General features: G+C 45.2%; 1 protein-coding gene across 4 annotated transcripts in view; it reads right to left on the bottom strand.

Moving 5' to 3' along the window:
* The window catches only part of asic1b (acid-sensing (proton-gated) ion channel 1b), a 743124-nt gene that overhangs the window by 197096 nt on the left and 523804 nt on the right, over positions 1-22224 (bottom strand). For 2 of the 4 annotated variants that reach the window (XM_048523585.2, XM_048523588.2), the window contains exon 1: positions 6058-7005. The exons of the other annotated variants lie outside the window; for them this stretch is intronic. In XM_048523585.2, the coding sequence (XP_048379542.1) occupies positions 6058-6660 (603 nt within the window). In that variant the 5' untranslated portion in view covers positions 6661-7005. Of the gene's footprint in view, positions 1-6057; positions 7006-22224 lie in introns of those variants that run through there. 4 annotated transcript variants of the gene reach the window in all.

Raw genomic sequence — 22224 nt, 5'->3', positions numbered from 1 at the left:
AGGGGTCAGCAACAAAAATTGGACGGTGCACAGAATTGCCAACCTGGAGCCGGTTGGCATCTTGATGGCTGGAACACAATCCTGGGGGAGTGTGCCACTGTCAGGAAATAAAAACGATATAACAATGGAGATCAAAACCAAATTGGGCAAGAGCCAATTTTCAGCTCAGCCATGTAGCTGTTGGATGTTCTTCTGACTGTCTCTATGAGCCCTGGATGCTACATGTCATCAGGCAGTTATTTAAAAGGGCTCTTCAGCTGCTCGCAATTCCACTGGAAGCATTTGGGAGTGATTTCCTTCTGTTCTGTTCTCAGATTACCTACATTCCTCAGTTCTTGTAGAGGCTGAAGAGCTTCCAGACTTTTACCAGAATTATGTTCTGTACTTGTAAGGAGGCCTTTTGGTAATTTCAATCCTGACAATGAGGAGGAGGGAGAGAAGTCACCTAAAACCCCTGTCTTTAGTTGTCCTATTCCCTTGCTTGCTAAGCACGGCTGCCATTCGGATAACACCTTGACTATGAAAGTCTCATTCCTGTCTTCAAATCCCTCCAAGCCACTGTCCCACTCTAATTAATCTTCTCCAGCCCCAGGACTCTGGGGCATTGACACGTATCTAAATCTGACCTCTTGAAGATCTTCAATTGTTAATTTCACCAGTACCGTCAGCTGTGCCTTCAGCTACTGAGCCCTAAAGTCTATAATACCCTCCACAAATCTTGCCGCCTCTCAAATTCTCTCGCTCCTTTTTAAGATTCCCCTTAAAAACAGCCCACTTTGAACAAGCCTTTGCATCATTTAGTCATTTGTCCCAACACTGTGGGGCTCGGTGACAGATTTCGTTCCTGTGAATTGTCTTGGGACGTTTAGTTGCCAGTATTTCTGGCAGTTCGGACTTGATAGCCAAAGGTCCTCTTCTATCCAACATGATTTTATTATGTTTAATGCTCGCTATGTAAGATGCAAATTGTTGCGAGTCCTCAGCCAACTGCCTGCACATGCTTGCTGACTTCCTTCAACAGCCCACAAGGGGTGTCCTCCACAATGTGGGAAGGATAAGCAGGAACGGCTATGTCGTAGCTCAGTGTGCCATCAGGCTGTCACAGAGCATATGAGGGAGATGGTTAAATATAAAATCAAAAAGGAAAGGTGGCCAAACACCTTGCTGTGCCTGGCTTCCAGCCTTTCCAACTCAATGTGATGTGCCATCTAAAAGTGATATGCCTCTTTCATGGGCATCGGGGGCGTGTAGAGGCACGGCCTCCTCTGGTCACATGCCACTCTTGTTTGCGGGACAAAAGGGCCCTGTATGAATGGTCTACAAAGAGGGGTGCAGCTCTGCAAGGGTCATAGCTTGTCATTTTGTCAGGAGATTTGTCAGGATGGTTCCAGGAATAAGGAGCTTTAGTGATAAGGTTAGATTGGAGAATCTGGGTTTGGTCTCCTCAAACCAAGGGATTTGGAGGGAAGATTCAACAGAAGTGTTGACAAGTTGGTAGAATAAAGTGAAAAAAATATCCTGTTAGCAGGTGATTCAAGGACGAGGGGACATGGGTTTAAGGCTCTGGGCAATGCTGGAGGATGATGTGAGAAGGAGATGTTTTACACAGTGAGTGGCAATGACCTAAAATTTCTTCCCTGCAAGGGGATGGAAGTAGAGTCAATGAAAACTGGATGGGCACCGGAAGGAGATAAATTGATAATGCCATTTGACAGAGCGGGAGAATGAGACTGACTGGATTGCTCTAAAGAGAGCTAGTAAGCACTCAATGGGCTGAATGGTCTCCTGCATAGCAATGGTTCTCAGGTTGAAGACGGGAGCAAAACCAGTGGGGAGGTACGGCAACTGAAGAGGGGATGGTTGCTTGTACTGGGTCTCAAACCTGGTGTGGCAGTGTGACAGAGAAAGTAGGTTGATGTGGGAGTCTTACCTCAGCATTCCTGGTGAGGTAATTAACTTTCATCCTTGTGCTGCAGCCAAGTCTCGAGAACAGTGCTTGGCCATTCAGCCCCTCAAGCCTGTTCCACCCAGTTAGATCATGGCTGACCTGTACCTTAATTCCATCTACCCATCTTGGTTCCGTAACTTTTCATACTCCTCATACAATCCCTATTGTGTGGAAACAGGCCAATTGGCCCACCAAGTCCACACTGCCCCTCTGAAGAGCATCCCACCCAGTCCCACCTCCCTACGCCTTCCCCATAACCCTGCATTTCCCATGGCTAATTCCCTTAACCTGCACATCCCTGCTCACTATGGGAAAATTTAGCATGGCCAATCCACCCTAACCTGCACATCTTTGGACTGTGGGAGGAAAGGGCACCCGGAGGAAACCCGGAGGAGAATGTGTAAACTCCACACAGACAGTCACCCGAGGCTGGAATCGAACCCGGGTCCCACGCGCTAATAGGCAGCAGTGCTAACCACTGAGCCACCGTACCAACCAAGACATACAATGTTTTCAATAAAAGTTCAAACCCTTTGACTGGTCACCAGCTAAATATGTAATTGCAAAACAATTCAGGAGCTGTGGGGGGCTTACCGTGTAAAAATCCACAATGGCAAATTTGCCCTCAGACAATACAGCAAGGAAACCCTCTGTGTTGTACAACATGATGAATCAAAATTCAAACAAATAACTTTCAGAAGAAAGGATTGGATAAATACTCAATTTGGCAGGCTATGAGGAAAGAGCAGAGGTCGTGGCATGAGGATTGGCATTTGAGATTGCCCCAATGATGCCATTTTTTCTTTAATTGTTTCAAGTTGAACTCTAGACAGACATTTGTGTGGATCCACGGGACACCTAGTAGGGGACTGCATTTTAAAAGTCTGCAAGACCTTGACAAGAAATCAAAGGGACATTTCTCCCCACCCCACCATCTTCCAAACCACTTTCTCCCTAGCCTCAAAATGTACCACCTCAACAGAAATGGAGACCAACAGTGTGTGATGACAAGGCAACAGCATTTGTCAGCAAGACGTTCTGCAGCCTGGCAGCATGTTCTTAAAGTAAGACAAGATCAAGGCTTTTTATAGTAACTGAGCCTAGTGATGCTCACAGCTATTCATAAAGCAACACGAAAACTATATCACAGGAGTGAAACTGTTGGAGGTGGTGGGAGAACATGAGAGGGAGAGAGAGAAAGACTGGGAGAAAGTATATTGAAGGAATGGAGGAATTGAAGTCTGAAACAAAGAAAAAGTGATCAGGGGATTGTGCCTTTAATGATATGAAAATTCTCCAGGGAAAGCTCCAATTTAAACCGCTTAGAAGAAGATGCTGCTGGTTTATAGTAAATAAAAACCAAAAATACTGCAGATGCTGCGAATCAGGAACAAAATCAAAGTTGCTGGAAAAGTTCAGCAGGTCTGGCAGCATCTGGAAAGGAAAAAAGAAACAGTTAACATTTCGGTTCAGAACTGAGGAAGAGTCACCAGCCCCGAAATGTTAACTCTGTTTTTTCCTTCATAGATGCTGCCAGACCTGCTGAGCTTTTCCAGCAACTTTGTTTTTGTTGGTGCTGGTTTATAGTCTTTTCTTGAGCTGAGTGCAAGTAAGGACTTTCTGTTTCAGTCTAAAACTCATTTATTAGATATGAAACAATGTTAAGTCTTGCAAAGCCATTATGATTGTAGGAAGCATTGTGGCCATAAATTCATGTGCCTGTTTCACACCAATGTTATCTCCATTCCTGGACATAAAGTTGCTCCTCCAAGTGGCAACAGAAATCCCCATGTATCTTTCGCCCTGAAATATCCCAGGTGAAGTTTCAAAGTCATAAGTAATTGAAAAGGACATCTGCCACTGGGAAAGACAAAATGACCATAATTTTAAGCATATCTCGGCCAAGGACAGGCAACAGCTCAACTGCAAGTTCTACACGTGTACAAGTAAGTGTAGATGTGAAGGACTTCCATTTATATAGCACCTTTCACAATGACCAGATAGCTCTAAATGCTTTCAACCAATTAAACTTTTCTTTGGGAAGAGTACTCAGTTTTAATGTCCGGAAAAAAAGGGAGCCAATTTGAGCACAGCAAGATCCCACAAGCAGCAATGTGATAATGACTTGATCATTTGATTGTGCGACTGAGGAATAAATATTTCTGGGGACTCTGGATATAATTCCCCTGCCTTTCTTCGAGACAGTGCCCTGGGATCTTTTATATCCACCTACTATATCACCTCAGAGAAAGACAGCATTTTTGACAGTGCAGCACTCTCTCAGCCCTGCAGGACAGCATTACCCTCAATGTTTGTGCTCAAGCTCTGAAGTGAGATTTAAACCTAGAGCTTTCTAAATCAGGGACAAGACTGCTCCCCACTAAGCCACAAGGTACATCGTTAGTGGCACAATGAAACCGCAACAGAGAGAAAGCTATTAAAGTTGGCAATCACCATGGTATTTAACAGGCAAGGTAAGAGGTCAGGAATATAAATGTGGAGTCAAACAAGTGTAAGAAAGAACATTCATTTACGTAGCGCCTTTCACAACCTCAGGATACACCAAAGCACTTTACAACCAGTGAAACACTTACGAAACATAGTCACTGCTATAATGTAGGAAACTCGGCACATCAAGCTCCTAAAAACAGCAACTGTGGTCATGAGCAGATCACCTGTTCAGTGACATTAATGGGGAGGTATTAAATTGTCCAGGGCACCCTTTCTGCTCCTTGTTCTTCTTTAAAAAACAGACCCGTAACATTTTTTTTTAATGTTCACCCAAGAGGAAAGGCAGGACACTGGCTCAACGTCTCGTCCGAACTTCAGAACCTTGGACAGTGCGCCGCTCCCTCAGCACAGTGCGGGGCTCCGCGAGTGGTGCTGGAGTCCGAGCCTTGATTTTGCATTGGGAGTGGGACTTGAGCTCACAACCTTCAGACTCAAAATGCCACCAACTGAAAAATAGTTGCCTCCAGGTGTTTAATTCTGCTTCCAGGGTCATCAGGCGAACCAACTTTACACCCAAAATAACAAAAGGCTGGAAATGTAAAAGCTGAAATAAGGTTGAAGGAGCTCACAATTGGAGGTCCAGCCTTTGAAATACACGCCAGGGGCCATCACAGGGATGGACGAAGATCACTAGTGCTCTCCCTCGCCTCAATCTACTTCCTAAAGCAGCTAGCCCAGCCAAGCCCCACAATGCACCAGTCTCTCAGCAACTACACCAAGAGTCACGTCTCATCCCACAACCTTTAGGTCTGTAGTCTAAGCCAACGTTTTAGTATTGCAGTGTTGGAGGTGTCAATTTTCAGGCAAGGTGTTAAAGCAAGGCCCCTACATGCCTCCCACAGCTGCTCTCCTGGGGACTTCTCCCCAGGGTCCAGCCCAATATCAATCCCACAACCATCAGACCTGGTCAATTTATCCTTCTGGATGTCTGCGGGATCTTACTGCCTGCAAATGAGTTGCTTGAGTAGGACTTGAACCCACAAACTGGAACTATGTTTCAGATGCCAGTATCTAGCCACACTGCAGTGCCTTGGCAGCCATTTTAAAAAAGTGGATCCCAGCCTACAACGCACACAATCTTTTTTTCCGCTTCAGCACAGATTGTTCCCTGGCATTTCTCATTACTTTGGCCATATAGCACTGATCTAATTTAGACACCGGGGGATCAATTCCTCAGTGCAAATTTCATCCCCTGATGTCCTTACCATTTAAGCAGTTGAACCCATGCCTTAATCTTTATCCTTGCTGAAGGTGATTACAGTGAGTGGAGTGCAAAGTACCCGGTGTACAGGGACACATAAAGTAAAGCTGCCATAGTCCCAGACTCATTAGAGAGGGATGACTGGTGGTGGTTTAACATGACAATCTCAAGCAGAGGTGTAAGTTGAGAAGGCAGGGCTTTCATTAAACCCCAGCTGCTGCGGGAATTGAACCCATGATGTTCATGTCACTTTGCATTGCATACCAGCTGCCCGGCCGAACTGAGCTAACAGAACCCTTCCTACAGACAGCATGCCTGGCATCATTAAGGTAAGGCAATGGCTAGCACCAAAAATTTAAAGGTAACAGGAATCCTGCATCAAGCAAACGGGACTTACCACTGTGAAGTTCTCAGGGCCGCATTCTTCCATCCGGTACCTACAATCCTTGAGCATGTCTTCCAACTGATGACTGGTCCTGTTGAACAACTCATACATGCTGAAGGGTGCGCCATCATTCCTGACTGGCGGCGCCAACTGGAATCCCGGATCCATGCCCTTGGTGTATCCCATTAACGAGCCAGCAAAAGCCAAGTCCATGGATGTGATCTTGGAGCGTCTAAACCTGTTGAAGTTGCAGAGGGTCACTGCTGGGAAGAACAGGAAGGAACTGTCCATTTCATCGAGAGCCGTGATGTGATGGTACTCCAGATAATACTTGACCCGGTCCACCACCTGGTACAGAAAGATAGCGAGGGAAGACAGGAAAGCACAGCCCCACAAGACCTGCCGGACCCCGCAGCCACCTTCAACAAAGATATGGTTCATCCCATGCAGGTTGGAATTACCGGCAAACTCGACAAGGCTGACCCCAGTGGACTGGTGGTCTTCTTCATGGTCGTCCTTTTCAGAGAACTGATCAAAACTCTCTGCCCTTCTCTTCTCCTCTGCTTTCTCATCGTCCGTTGCAAAAGAAATAGTGCAAAAGATCTGGACTGGCATTCTGAATAAGCACACAGAAGAAAGCTGCTTTTCTCTTCCCCCCTCTTGTTGTAAATTCCACACACACACACATACACACACACATACAAAGTACCAGTTCGCCAGTACAAAAAAAATGTTCTTTTAAAATAAAGTACAGATCTGGCATAGAAAAATAGCTAAGCTAATAAAATACAAGTTAAAAGGTTTAAAAAAAAGCATACATTCCATGCTGCAGAAAGTTAAGAAGGCATTGGATATTAGCTCAAGCTGTCTCTTTTGTACAATAAGTGCCATTCAGCTCCACCGAAGAAGTACTCTGTGTGTGTGTGTGTGTGTGTGTGTGTGTGTGTGTGTGTATGTGTGTACGTGTGATCACACTGCCAGAGTACTGAAGCCAGGATGATGAGCAGACTCGGCCTGCTTAATAATTTATCAGGAGCCCATCCCAACTGGCTATAGGGAGGGCTTTTGTCAGTGGATTTGGCACTGCTGCCTCATCACTGAGCCCTGATCCACCAGTCCATTGCAAGCACAAAAACTCTCATGACAACCTAGAGCTCTGACGCACACTCTCTTCCTAAACAAGCACTGCGAGGCATTTCTTACCTTCCAGCTATGAGCAGAGGAAAAAAAAAGGCAGCAGAGCAGGAAATGTTGAGAGAGAGAGAGAGAAAAAATGAGTCTCTCATCCTCATTCCCACTCTTCTCTGCTTTGCTCAAAATAGTCTCAGTGAAAGAGTTCAATCTTCTTAATGAGTCAAAATTTGAAAGGTGATGTATCAGCCTCTCACTGAGATTGAGATTTATTGTCCTGCAATTGCTGTCTGTTGACTGATTTGACGGCCTTTTCGCTGGTGGGTGGGGGACTGTGAGCTCCGAGTAATGAGCACCCAAGTGCCAAGATCAAGCATATTAAAGAAACTTTATTGAAAGCAGCAGTTTGACAGAATGTTAGTTCAAGCTGAAGCCTGCATTTGATTTGTGTCTTGCTGTCAGCATCGATTACAACTAGCACATGCTTGGGGGGGGGGAGCAGCTTGCAGTGGGGCTACAATCCAAAACTGGTCAAATACAAAGTTCAGCAACGGGCTACATTTGAGAGTTAAGCCCTGGGTCAAACAACAACAAACGCAGCACCTTCAAAGTTCCTAAAATACACAGCAGGCAGCTTTGAGCACAAACGCATCTGTTCTCTCCATCGATCGCACAGTTTAACCCTTAACTGGACAAACAGGCTGAACGATCTATATTCAGGCAGAAATTGGGTTCATTGAAATGGCATGGCTTGTGGTAGACTCTGCAGATTGGACATTGGACTTAGGAGCTATAATGAACTTAGGAGTTTTTTCAGAATCCATGGCACTGGAGATGAAGCAGGTCATGCTTGATTCTGAGAGACTGCCTTGGGCAAACAACACTCTTTAGAAATATAGAATATGGGAGCAGGAGTAGGCCACCTGGTCCTTCAAACCTACTTCCCCATTCAAATGATCAAGGCCGATCATCCAACTCAGTCTGCTCTTCCCACTTTCTCCTAAAACCCTTTGATCTCTCCAGTTCTAAGAACTATCTCTAACTCATTCATAGAATCTGTACAGTGTGGAAACAGGCCCTTTGACCCAACAAGTCCACACCAACCCTGAGAGCATGCCCCCCAGACCCATCCCCCTAACCGACACATCCCTGAGCACTACAGGCAATTTAGCACAGACAATCCACTCTAACCTGCACATCTTTGGACTGTGGGAGGAAACTGGAGCACCCGGAGGAAACCCATGCAGACACGGGGAGAACATGCAGACTTCACACAGACAGTCACCAGAGGGTGGAATTGAACCCAGGACCAAGGCGCTGTGAGGCAGCAGTGCTAACCGCTGAGCCACCGTGCTAAAGCATAGACAAACCCTAGATTCAAAAGGAGGAGGTTGGCTGGGTTGATTCCGGACTTGAGAGGGTTGCCTTATGACAAGAGATTGAGTCGACTGGGTCAAGGCCCATTGAAATTTACAGTTGGGGGAATCTGATAGAAACACATAAAAATATGAACAGAATTGATAACATAGAAGCAGGGACGTTGTTTCCACTGGCGGGTGAAACTAGAACGAGGGGGCATAGCCTCAAAATAAGGGGGAACAGATTTAGGGCTGAGTTGAGGAGGAAATTCTTCACGCAAAGGGTTGTAAATCTGTGGAATTCCCTGCCCAGTGAAGTAGTTGAAGCTATCTTGATGTATGTTTGTAAGGCAAAGTTAGATAGATTTTTGAACAGTAAAGGAATAAAGGGTTATGGTGAGCGGGCGGGTAGGTGGAGCTGAGCCCACGAAAAGATCAGCCATGATCTTATTGAGTGGTGGAGCAGACTCGAGGGTCCAGATAGCCTCTTCCTGCTCCTGATTCTTATAATGCTCTGGCCTCAACTGCTTTCTGTAGCAGAGAATTCCACAGTCTCCCCACTCTCTGGAAGAAAAACTAATTCCTCCTCGTCTCAATCCTAAATGGCCTATCCTGTATCTTTAGACTGTGACTCCCTGGTTCAAGACTCCCTGGTAATTGGGAACACCCTTCCTGCATTTAGCCTTCCCATTAGAATTTCACACAACCAGAAAGGTTGACTTTGTTTCTCTTTCTGCAGATGCTGCTAGACCTGCTCAGTTTCTATGTGATCCCCCTCACCTCACCCTCAGTTCCTGTATGGCTGCTGGTTCCTGTACGACTGGCTTGCAGGAAAAGTTGGAATTTTTAACAGGGAAGAGAGAGAAAAGGGCAGAAAATGCGGAAATAAAGACATGTGATCTTAAAGATTCTTCCTCACTGGAGAAGTCACATGGACGATGTTGCAAAGATGAACTACACTTGTGTCCAACAATGCACTGTTAGATGCATTGAGAGTCATCTTCTGATTAAAATGAATAGGTTCACGTGGAATTCACAGCACAGAAACAGGCCATTTGGCCTCACTGGTCCATGCTAGTAATTACTGTATGCCCTACACAAGCATCCTTCCAACTCAAGTGACATAACCTCCTGCAACAGAAACATATTGCGGACGTTGGAAATTGGAATAAAGACAGAAATTGCAAGAAAGACTCAATTGGCCATGCAGCAGGGAGAGAGAGAGAGAGAGAGAGAGGAGAGCTAATGTTCCAGGTCGATGGCCTGTGGTCAGAACGCTGATGAAAAAGTCACTGAACCTGTAACGTTAACTCTGTTTCTCTCTCCACAGATACTGCCAGACCTGCTGAGTTTCTCCAGCAATTCTTGTTTTTAATCTGACATAACCTTTTATTCTGTTCTCCCTTATGCACTTATCTGGCTTCTCTTTAAATGCTATTTGCATCGACTACTCCCTGAGGTAGCAAATTTTATATTCCCACTATGGTCTGGGTAAAGAGGTTTCTTCTGAACTGAATGCTAATTTAATAGTGGCTAATTTATATTGATGCTAATTCATATTGATGGTCCATGGTTTTGTTCTCTCCCAACAGCAGAAACCTGTCTCTATGTTTGTCCTAAAAAATTCCTTGATAACTTTGGAGAACTCTTTTGGGTCACCCTGACTCTCATTTGTTCAAAAGAATGTTGCCAGGAATGGAGGGTTTGAGTTATAAGGAGAGGCTGGATAGGCTGGGACTTTTCTCACTGGAACGTAGGAGGTTGGGAGGTGGCCCTTATGGAGGTTTGTAAAACCATGGGGGTTACAGATAAGGTGAATAACAGACATCTTTTCCCCAAGGATGGGGGATTTCGAGACGAGGGGCACATTTTAAGGTGAGAGGAGAGAGATTTAAAAAAGACATGAGGAGCAAATGTTTTACACAGAGGGTGTTTCGCTTATGGAATGAACTTCCAGAGGAAGTGGGAGATGTGGGTACGGTTACAACGTTTAAAAGACATTTGGATAAGTACATGGATAGGAAAGGTTTGGAGGGATATGGGCCAGCAGTAGGCAGGTGGGAGTAGTTTAGTTTGGGATTGTGGTCAGCATGGACTGGTTGGACCGAAGGGTCTGTTTTTGCGCTGTATGACTGTGGCTCTAAAGTGCTAGAATATTTGGTCTTCCCTGATGTAACCTTCTGAGTTCTGGTGTCATCGTCATGAATTTATGATACACTTTCTCCACTGCGGCTACGTTCAGTTTAATGCTCAAGTGGTGGATGAGCAACACTTGTGTCCAACAATGCACTGTTAAATGCATTTAAAATTTGAAATCCACTTTGTGTCTATCTAACACGATAAGGTATACTCAGTCGTCACTGAGACCAGTGCTCGGCAGTCAAAACAGAAATGCACAGTCCGCAGCTGTGATTAGAGAGAAAAGGTACAGTGAAGATGATCATCCACGAGTGAATTCGACCTAAATGTTATTCACACTCTGAATATGAGAACATAAGATCGAGAAGCAGGAAGAGGGCATTCAGTCCCTTGACCCCATGCCCCCATTCATCAAGATCATGGCTGATTTACCTCAACATCGTCTTCCTGCCTTATCTACACCACTCAGTTTCCTTTGTGGCCAAAAATTGATCAATCTGAGCCTTAAACATATTTAATGACAGAGCAGCCATGATCCTCTGGGGAAGAAAATTTCTAAGAGTCACAGCCGTCCATGTAGACATTGCTCCTTCGGTCCCGAATCATGAGGCCGTGCCTCTGTGTCCTACACATTCTAGGCAGAATAAGCCATTTGCCGGTGCCCATCCTGTCAAGCCCTCGAAAAATGTCGCGCAATTTAGTGACGTTGCTTCGCAACCTCAGAACGCTCGATAAAATAGAACCAAAAGAAAAGGGATGTGCATTTATATAGTGCTGGCCACGGCTATCTCAAAAGCGCTTCATGGGCGACCAAGTGCTTTTTGAAGTGCAGTCGCTGTTGTGATATCGACAGGCTAATCTGTTTCTTGTGACGTTGATCGAGAGGTAAATGTCGCCCCAGGACACGGTGGAGAAAAATGCCCCTGTCATTCTTGTACATGCATCAGAGCACATGGAGAGGGACTTGATCTGACGTGTCAACTGAAAGATGGCACCTCCAACAGCGCTGGCAAGGGAGCACTGTACTGGAGTCTCAGCCTTGGTGTTTGGACACAAGCCTTGGAGCAGGACTTGAACCGACATTTGAATCCATTAGACTGCACTGAACAGTGCCTCCTCCTGGATTTAAGAACACCTGCAGCTGTCAAGTCAGCTTTGTCCACCCACAGTCAAACACTGCAACTAAACATAAAGACTGCGAAGGTGGTGAGTGGCTGTATAATTGTACCCAGTCAGAGTTTACACGTTCAGCACAGGATTAGATTCCCTACAGCGTGGGAATGGGCCCTTTGGCCCAACAAGCCCACACCGCCCCTCGGAGCATCCCACCCAGACCCATTCCCTATAACCCACACACCCCAAACACTATGGGCAATTTAGCATGGCTGATCCACCTATGCTGCATATCTTTGGACTGTGGGAGGAAACCGGAGCACCCGGAGGAAACCCACGCAGACACAGGGAGAATGTGCAAACTATGCACAGTCACCCGAGGCTGGAATCAAACCTGGGTCCCTGGTGCTATGAGGCTGCAGTGCTAACCACTGAGCCACAGTGCCACTCCCAGGAATGGATGAGCAAATTGGAAAAATAACCGTGGAAGAGAAAAGAAAAGAGGTGACACACTGCTTAATCAAACTCTCTCATTTCCTTTATTTGAACAGTTGATAAATTGTCACACATTAAGTAAATCCACGATGACAAATAATCATGATAATGGGGGGGGGGGGGGAGAGACAATGACCTAGTGATATTATCACTGGATGGTTAATCTAGAGACCCAGATAACGTTCTGGGGACCCAGGTTCAAATCCTGCCATGGCAGATGGTGGAATTTCAATTCAATAAAATATCTGGAAATAAGAACCTAATGATGACTGTGAATCCATTGTCACTAGTTGGAGAAACCCATCTGGTTCACTACTGTCCTTTAGGGAAGGAAACTGTCATCCTTATCCAGTCTGGCCTACATGTGATTCCAGACCCACAGCAATGTGGTTGACTCTTAACTGTCCTCTAGGCAATTCGGGATGGGCAATAAATGCTGCCTGGTCAGTGGCACCCTCATCCTGTTAATAAGTAAAGGGGTAAGAAATATGAGCAAAAGGTCGATGAATGACTAATGAACAGAATTCTGGGCTCTCCTGCACAAGAGATGAAGATCAGCAGAAAATGGCAGGTGATTTGGACTTTTTGAATGAAAATTTGTTGGCGGGCAGCTAAAAAGAGGGAAATAGCTTCCTCTGTCCAGGGTGAAGTTCTTTTGCACCTTGAATATGCCTCAACTCTTGCAGAATGAGCAGATTTGGAGTGGTAACCCTGGCAGGATATCAGGGTATCTGATTTCTTGTTCGATTCAATGTTTTAGGGTAATCTGAGACAGATATTGTCAACAGATGATATGATGAATCATGGAAAAAAAATACAGAACTGTGCAATGAATGCTGCACAAAACTCATGGCAGAATACTGATGCAAAGATGTGATGCCTCATCTTAATTTGAAGAAAACTGTTCTGGTTTTGCGAATCGGTGTTGAGGGGCAATAGAGTGAGCCACTTACTTGTCTAGTCAAAACCTCACTCTTTGAGGCATACAAAGCTGGCAATTTTATTTATTGTTGAGGCTTTCATGCCTTTCAAATCGGCATCCCACCCTCTGAAGGACAATTCAGGGTGGGCAACAGGTTCTGTCCCTGCCAACAATGGTCATAACCCACAGAGAGGAAATAACAGAGTCATAGACTCACAGAGGCATACAGCACAGAAACAGACCCTTCGGTCCTACTCATCCATGCCAACCAGATATCCTAAATTAATCCAGTCCTGCTTGCCAGCATTTAGCCCATATCCCTCTGAACACTCCCTATTCATATACCCACGCAGATGCTTTCTAAATGTTGTAGTTGTGCCAGTCTCCACCTCCAGCAGCTCATTCCATACATGCACCATCCTCTGCATGGAAAAGTTTCCCCTTAGATCCCATTCCCCTCTCAGCTTTAACCCATGCCCCTCTACTTTTGGTCTCCCCTACCCTGGGGAAAAGAGCTTGCCTATTCACCCTATTCATGCCCCTCATGACTTTACAAACCTGAATAAAGTCACCCCTCAGCCCCCAATACTCCAGGGAAAATAGCCCCAGCCTATTCAGCCTCTCTCTATAGCTCAAACCCTCCAACCTCGGCAACATCCTTGTAAATCTGATATGAACCCTTTCAAATTAAAAAAAAACACCCTTCCTGTAGCAGGGAGACCTGAATTGAACACAGTATTCCAAAAGTGGCCTAACCAATGTCCTGTACAGCTGCAACTTTTCCTTGTGATTTTTCCTCGGGTGGAGGTAGCCATTACAAGGGGGCATAGTTTTAAAGTGAGCGGAGGTAGATATAGGGGAGACGTCAGAGGTAGGTTCTTTACTCAGAGAGTGGTCAGGACGTGGAATGCATTGCCGGAGAGGGTAGTGGAGTCGGCCTCATTAGGGCATTTAAGCAACTATTAGATAGACATATGGAATATAGTATAAGGTAGGGCTGGAGGTTAGATAGATATTAGGATTGGGGTAAATGTTCGGCACAGCATCATGGGCGAAAGGGCCTGTACTGTGCTGTACTGTTCTATGTTCTATGTTTAACATGACCTCCCAACTTCGATACTCAATGCACTGACCAATAAAGCAAGCATGCTGAAAGCTTTCTTCGCTACCCTGTCTACACATGACTTCACTTCAGTGAACCAGATTGGTTTTTCTGACCATCAGCATCACTCAGCTCTGAATTCCAGATCTTTAATAGCTTCCAATCCCACCTGCTGTGGTGGGACTCAAACGCAGTCCACAAAGCATTACCTGAGACTGTAGGTCAATAGTTAGTGATAATATCACTGGGCCTCACCTCCTGCTAATGCTAGAGAAAGGCAAATGGATCTGGATGGGTGTATGAATAGGAAGCGTTCAGAGGGATATGGGCCAAATGCTGCAAATGGGGCGAGCTAATTTAGGATGGCTTTAAGATGGCTGTACAGCTCTATGACTCTATGCCCTTGGCGACCTTGTCTGGTTTACATGTGACTCTTAACTGCCCTCTGGACAATTAAGGATGGCCATTAAATGCAGTGATGCCCAAATCCCATGAATAAATTTAAAATAAAGGTTTGAGTGACCAATGGAAGGCGAATAAGCCCAGAAGATTAAAAGTAAGAGGTTGTGTGGTAGATCTGCCAGGAATCCATATCGTCAGAATTGGCATGTGACAGATTGTGTACAGTCTGCTCTTTCATGGACTATCTGTCCATTTATGGTTAATGAGGGCACGTGCCACCTAAGTACAACTGAGTGCCATTGGTAGTCAAATCCGTAAATAGTCCTCACATCTCTTTGGTGTCCTTGTATCCAATTCCATGTTTCTCCAAGAAACACTGCATTTAGAATTAAATGTACCTGCTTGTAATAGTTTGGTACAAAGACTAGAGTCTCTCCACTCCTCGATCAGACTGGAGAAACTAAACAATTAACGGGACAGGTTAGATGAGCTCACTGAGGGTATTCTGTTTGTTCAATATGCCCTGAAATCAATAGAATAAAATAAATCACACAGCCCCTGTTATTGCAATGAGCCAGCCCCTATCCTGCTCCCTTACAAAGTGGTTCTCATTTGACAAGTTCCGGCCCTCGGGCTTGTCAGAGCTTGGCACTACTCGGGCCGTGATGCCTGCAAACAGGGAGGGGTAAAATTGGTGCCCTCTGTGCCCTGCTTATGTGACCAGCCACAGTTCTCTCAAGATTTGGGGGAACTGAAATTCTTGTTTTGAGCTATTAATAAGGTCATGACAATGTGCAGCTTTGGAATATACTGATGCTGAGAACACAACTTTGTCAACAAGCCTCAACTAACAAGGAACCAGACATGCTGTTCAGTTCAGTATGTTTGTTAGGAGCTCACCTCCCTAGATTTCTCGCATGAGAAAATTGACAAAAAAAAACATGCAATTGATTTATCTGTCACATAAACCCATCAAGTTGATTTACTGCTTTTTTTAAGTTGACTGTAATGATTGAGTGAAATTAAAAAAACCCATAAAATATTCCACGGTTCCCTTTACAAGAATATAACGTACAGCGAGGGCTTCGCAAAAGGAATCTTAATGCTCTGTCAATGACCCTTCATCATTTGCTCTGATAAATGGCTGAACCGAAGATATTAAGCTGCTACTCACACAACACTTAGCAAGGGACCTTAGCCACTGCATCCATTCTCTGGCATCCTGCTTTTGTCAGTCTACATTAGTGCATTGGGCCAAGAGAGCACAATAACGCCTCAGGAGGCTAAGGAAATTCAGCATGTCCATAAGGACTCACATCAATTTGTAAAGATGCACCACAGAAAGCATGCTAACTGGATGCACCACAGCGTGGTACGGCAACTGCTCTTCCCAAGACCACAAGAAACTACAGAGAGTCACAAACAAAGCTTGGTTCATCACACAAACCAGCCTCCCATCAGCTGACTCCATCTATACTCCCAGCTGGCTCAGGAAAACAACCACCATATTCGATGAGCCTTCCCACCCCCGTTAGACTCCCTTCCATCCTCTTCCATCAGGCAAAAGAAACATAAGTTTGAATAGTCAGGGTATGTGGAGCAGAACATTGAACATCTCATCATAGAATCCCTACAGTGTGGAAACAGGCCCTTCGGCCCAACAAGTCCACTGTGACTCTCACACCCAGACCCATCCCCCTAAAACCCACCTAATCTACACATCCCTGAACACTACTGGCAATTTTTAAAGCATAGCCAATCCACCTAGCCTGGCCATCTTTAGCCTGTGGGAGGAAACCCATGGAGACACAAGGAGAACGTGCAAATTCCAGAAAGACAGTCACCTGAGGGTGGAATTGATCGTGGGTCCCTGGCACTGTGAGGCAGCAGTGCTAATCACTGAGCCACCGTGCAGTGGAACTCTTCCCCAAGAGGGATCTGGAGAAGCACATTCATTTCAGTTGGTAAAGAGATCCATGTGGTAAAGCCTTAAGAATATCAGCATAAGGCACACTGCAGGATTTTGTTTTTGTTAGCTGCTTCTTCCACAGCAGGGCTGGTTCACAGGACAATCGGACTGCCCGCCATCTCATGGTGTGCAGATACCAGTCAGTGAACATAGCTACCCAAACCTTCTGCCACCGCCTGTGTTCCACACTGAAGAGGAAGGAGCACCCATGTGCCATTTCAGCTCTGATATTCTGCTTGGCTGTCTTTTCCTCCCTCCCTCCCACCAAATCTACCTGTGGGCTTGAACCGTGCCACTCACTGGGCATTGGGTTCAGGCATTTCACCCGCAGGGATTCTGCCCCCTGCCCATCGGCCCCAGTGCTTCCTGGGGGTGGCTCCTCCTCCTGTCTGATTGTTGTAATTACCGCTGTGTATCCATTATCAATTGTGCAGTGAGATTGTGAATTATTGGTTGTATTGTGTAATAACTGATAGAAGAGAGTGATTGCTTAAAAACAAATGCAATCAAGAGTTGCACAGCCAATTTTTTAAACCTCTACACAACAGAACTGCCCTACGCTAAAGTGCCTAGCCCTCTCTCAATGCTTCTCAGTGTTTGACAATGAACCCCTGTCTCTTCATTTCCCAGTCACTTCCCCAATTGTTCCCTCTCATTGCACTTCTTTTAAACCTTGTGTGGTGTTGCAAGTCTTTGCCTTTTGAAAGCTCTCCCATACTGCTCCTTGATGTTCTGACATGTTTCCCAAAGTACAAGACCAGTTGTCCCCACACAAGTCAGGAAAAGATGACTTCAACATGAAATAAAAACTGAACGAATTGCGGATGCTGGAAATCAGAAACAAAAGCAGAATTTCTTGGAAAAGCTCAGCAGGTCTGGGCAGCATTCGTGGAGAGAAATCAGAGTGAGCCGAAATGTAAACTATGATTTCTCTCCACAGATGCTGAGCTTTTCCAAGAATTTCTGTTTTTGCACCTTAAAACTATGTCATATGGCATCTTAAAGCCTGAAGCCTTTTCAATTCCATTGTTTTATTTGCCACAACTGGGATTTCCCTCAGTATTTGAGTTGCTTACATTAGGCAACTCTCCCAATTCTATCTTCCAACGTTACCTTAGGGAGGAAAAACTGCAAATCAGGGATTGGAATCCAAGAAGGAATTGAGTGACCCCAAAATACTTCAAGAGATGTTGGCCAATGATGAAGTAGAAAGCATTAGTAACTTGGTCACCTCGAGCTCTGGGGGTGTACTACTTTAAGAAGGCAGCAATCTAGCCCAGGGAAGTGCTCCTCATCTATTGGATGCACGAGCAAAGAATTAGGGGCATAATCTTGGTTCAGCACTCCCACCTCTGACTACAGAAAAAAGTTCCACTCAAAGACTTGAGTCCATAAGCTCGGCTGACACTTCTCTGCTGTACTGAGGGAGTGCTGCATGATTGGAGATACTGTCATAGAGTCATAGAGCACAGAAGCAGAACCTTCAGTCCAACTTGTCCATGCTGACCAGATATCCTCAATTAATCTCGTCCCATTTGCCAGCATTTGGCCCATATCAGGTCACGCTGTGGGCAACTGCAGATGTGGTCAGTAAGGTTGTAGACTTGCTCACTGAGCCAGTGTGTTTGATTGTAGACGTTTTGTCACCCTGCTAGGCAACATCATCAGTGCGCCTCCGGTGAATCTTCAACCAAACACACCGGCTCGGTGATCAAGTCTACAACCTCATCCACAACCCGAGCTACACATCTTCTCAAAAGCGTTAGACCTGTTTAGTGTTATGCATTGTGGGTTGGTGTCTCAATGCCTTATTTCAGAAAGTTTTATTTGTATATTTTGTCTTTTCACATATTCCCTTACCCTGAAAAGTTCAGACAAATCTGCTGGCAGCCTGTGCATACTGAAGACTAAATGTAACGATTCCCTAATCCATTTCAGAATGGACTCTTTTCAGCTATTTCTTAATCATGTGGAAGGAGTGCTCTGTGTTTATTTATTATCGACATGACGTGGACAGCCCTCATGGTTCGAACCCCATCCCAGCGTAAACACAGATAGATTGTTAACCTGGCTAGGCAGCAAGGGATGCTGGGTACATTGGCCAAGTGAAACTCTGAGGTCAGAAAACCCACATACCAGGCACAATGCAAACACAGCAGCCAGATACTAATGGCATTAGAATAATGTAAAAGGCAACAGTTAATCTGCACAGACACACCCCAGCAATTTATCCATTAAATAAAAGAGACCTAGGACAGAAAGGCACTGGGTCCTGCTACACAAAGAAACTGACAGTAACATGCCAGTCAAATGATTGACCGTTGTTTCAAACTGTTAAGTGTATCTCCCTGATTGGAGCATGAGAGAAAACCAAATCTGGAGGGACCTCACCATTCTTCCAATCAGTGCCTCCCCCACTGATAAAGCTTGGGCTTTGAATTGAGTACCTGATCTGGGAACAAACTGTGAACACTTTTATGAGCGCATAAACAAATCGCAATCAAAGTTACTCAAAAAAAGTCAAACTAGGCCAACATCATTTCTTTTCCCCTGTAGTAAAGCAACATGCTTCATTTTTTTTAACAAGACCAGGACGGTTACAAAACTTGTAGCTAACCGTGTTATGGGATTTAATTCATTAGAATTGCTTTTGACGTTTCTCTATTAGGCAAAGCTGCCTGGGGTGAGCACTCCTTTGAAATATGTCTGCTGTTATTTTATGAATTCATAATAAGAATTTATCAGGATCAAATCAAAACTTAATTGGATAAGTGACATTTACACTGCACTTTATAGATCTGCCTGCTATCTTTAGCTGTTTTGATTTAACTACAGGTGTCAGTGCTGTCTCCTCTACCTTTTAACCACAGGTTACAGCTACACGCGTGATTCTTCAGAACATCTTGGAAATAATATTACATTCCTGTTAATTATGTTCTCAGCCATGATAAATACCAGAGCGATGCAAACATTTACTGGTCCTCGTGGGCTGTGCTGTATATCAAGCGTTTAATGAAAGGTTCTCACAAGCAGGATTTCAGGAACATTTAAAGTTTGCCCCTTATCCTCGAATTGCCTCAATTTCACTGTAGTATCATTGCAATCGCGATTTTGCAACCTACGGTTTTTCACCACAGTGCGATGCAGTGGATTTATTGTCTATGCTCACAAAGAATTGCTGACCAACCCAGTCAGCAGTGGTGGCAACTCAGTGGGCACAGATGCCAATCCCAAGCCCAGACAAATGTTTATAAGGAGATGGTGAAGTGGTGGCAATGGCACTGGACCAATAACCCAAATGCCCGCAGGCTGATGCTATGAGTTCAAATCCCACCATATGCAGAATTTAAATTCTATTAATAAACCTGGAATTTAAATCAAGTCTTGTGGCGACTGTCACTTTTTTCTTGTTGGAAAACCCACCTGGTTCACTAATGCCCTTCAGGAAAGGAAAACTGCCATCCTTACCCAGTCTGGCCTACACATGACTCCAGGTCCACAGCAACACGGGGGTTGACTCTCAGCCACTCTCTGAAATGACTCAACATGTCAGATGGGCCAACAGGCTGAGGGGTGACAGGTGGAGTTTAATTTACAAAGAACAATACAGCACAGGAACAAGCCCTTCAGCCCTCCAGGCCTGTGCTGACACATTTTGCCTTTCCATACTAAAACTGCCTTCGCTGACAAGATCCATATCCCTCATTCCCTTCCTGTTCACGTGTTCATCCAGGTGCTCCTGAATGCTGCTATTCCACCATCTCCTCTGGCAATGTGTTCCAGGTACTCACTACCCTCCATGTGAAAAACTTGCCTCACACATCTCTTTTAAACATAACCCCTCGCACATTGAACCTAGTAATTGACCCCTCCACCCTGGGAAAAAGCCTTGTGCTTTCCACCCTATCCATGCCATTCACAATCTTACAAACTTCTATCAGGTCACCCCTCAACCTCCTGCACTCCAGTGAAAAGAAACCCAGTCTATCCGATCATTCTTCATCGCTAAAATCCCCCAAACCAGGCAACATCTTGGTAAACATTTTCTGTACGCTCTCAAATGCACCCACATCCTTCTGGTAGTGTGGTGACCAGAACTCACACAATATTCCAAGTGTGGCCTCAATAAAGTTCTATAAAGCTGCAGCATAACTTGTTTGTCCTTATACTCAGTGTCCCTTCCAATGAAGGCAAGCATGCCATAGGCCCTTTTTTACTGCCTTTTCGACCTGCACTGCCACCTTCAGTGATCTGTGGACCTACGCACCCAGATCCCTCTGCAAATCAATACTCCGAAGGGTTCTGCCATTCACTGTATAATTTCCACCTGCACTTGACCTTCCAAACTGCATCAGCTCATACTGTTACAACAGGTTTAGCTCAAACACATAAGCATGCTCAATTGTCTCCTTCGGCATCACACGAATGGATCAACAACATGGCAATTTGATGGAGTTTAACCGGGAAGTCTTCAATCCAAGGCACGGGCACTCCTGGGATAAATTTGGATAAATTTGGGGGTTCCTTTTGGAAAGGCAAATCAGAGCAGAACTTACATACTTAATGGTAACGTCCAGGGTAGTGTTGCCAAATAGAGAGATCTTGGAGAGCAGGCTAATTGTTCCTCAAAAGTGGAGTTGCAGGTAGACATGATGGTGAAGAAGGCATTTGGTACCCCTGCCTTTATTGGTCAGTGCGTTGAGTACAGGAGTCGGGAGGGTCATGTTGCAGCTGTACAGGACATTGGTGAGGCCACTTTTGGAATACTGCATACAATTCTGGTCTCCCTGCTATAGGGGAGATGTTGTGAAACTTGAAAGGGTTCAGAAAAGATTTACAAGGATGTTGCCAGGGTTGGAGGGCTTGAGCTACAGGGAGAGGTTGAATACAGTGGGGCTATTTTCCCTGGAGCATCAGAGGATGAGGGGTGACCCTATAGAGGTTTATAAAATCACAAGGGACATGGACAGGGTGACTGGTCAAGGTCTTTTACCCAGGGTGGGGGAGTCAAAAACTAGTGGGGCATAGGTTTAAGGTGAGAGGGGCAAGATATAAAAGGGACCTGAAGAGCAACTTTTTCACACAGGAGGTGGTGCGTGTATGGAATGAGCTGCCAGAGGAAGTGGAGGAGACTGGTACAATTACAGCATTTAAAAGACATCTGGATGGGTATGTGAGTGGGAAGGGTTTGGAGGGATATGGGCCACATGCTGGCAAATGGGGACTAGGTCGGTTCAGGATATCTGGTCAGCATGGACGGGTAGGACTGAAGGGTCTGTTTTCATGCTGTAGATCTCTATGGGTCAATGAGTCACTCAGTTCAAGGGGCAATTAGGGGCTGAAAACAAATGCAAATCTTGCCAGTGCTGACCTACCATGAAGAAAAGTTTCAAAAAATCAATACGGTGAGCCTGCCTGATCCTGTAAGGATTGGGCATTGGCTAACCATCCAGTGGCAAAGGGATGGCTGAAGAAAAAAACCTGAAGGTGTGGTGAAAAGGTATCAAGAAAGGCTTGGGTTCCCTCAAGAACGGAGGAAGAGAGAGTG

Source organism: Stegostoma tigrinum, chromosome X (genome assembly GCF_030684315.1).
Source record: "Stegostoma tigrinum isolate sSteTig4 chromosome X, sSteTig4.hap1, whole genome shotgun sequence".
Lineage (NCBI taxonomy): Eukaryota > Metazoa > Chordata > Chondrichthyes > Orectolobiformes > Stegostomatidae > Stegostoma > Stegostoma tigrinum.
The sequence above is the reverse complement of the archived record's forward strand: the minus strand, read 5'-3'. Positions and strand labels throughout refer to the sequence as shown.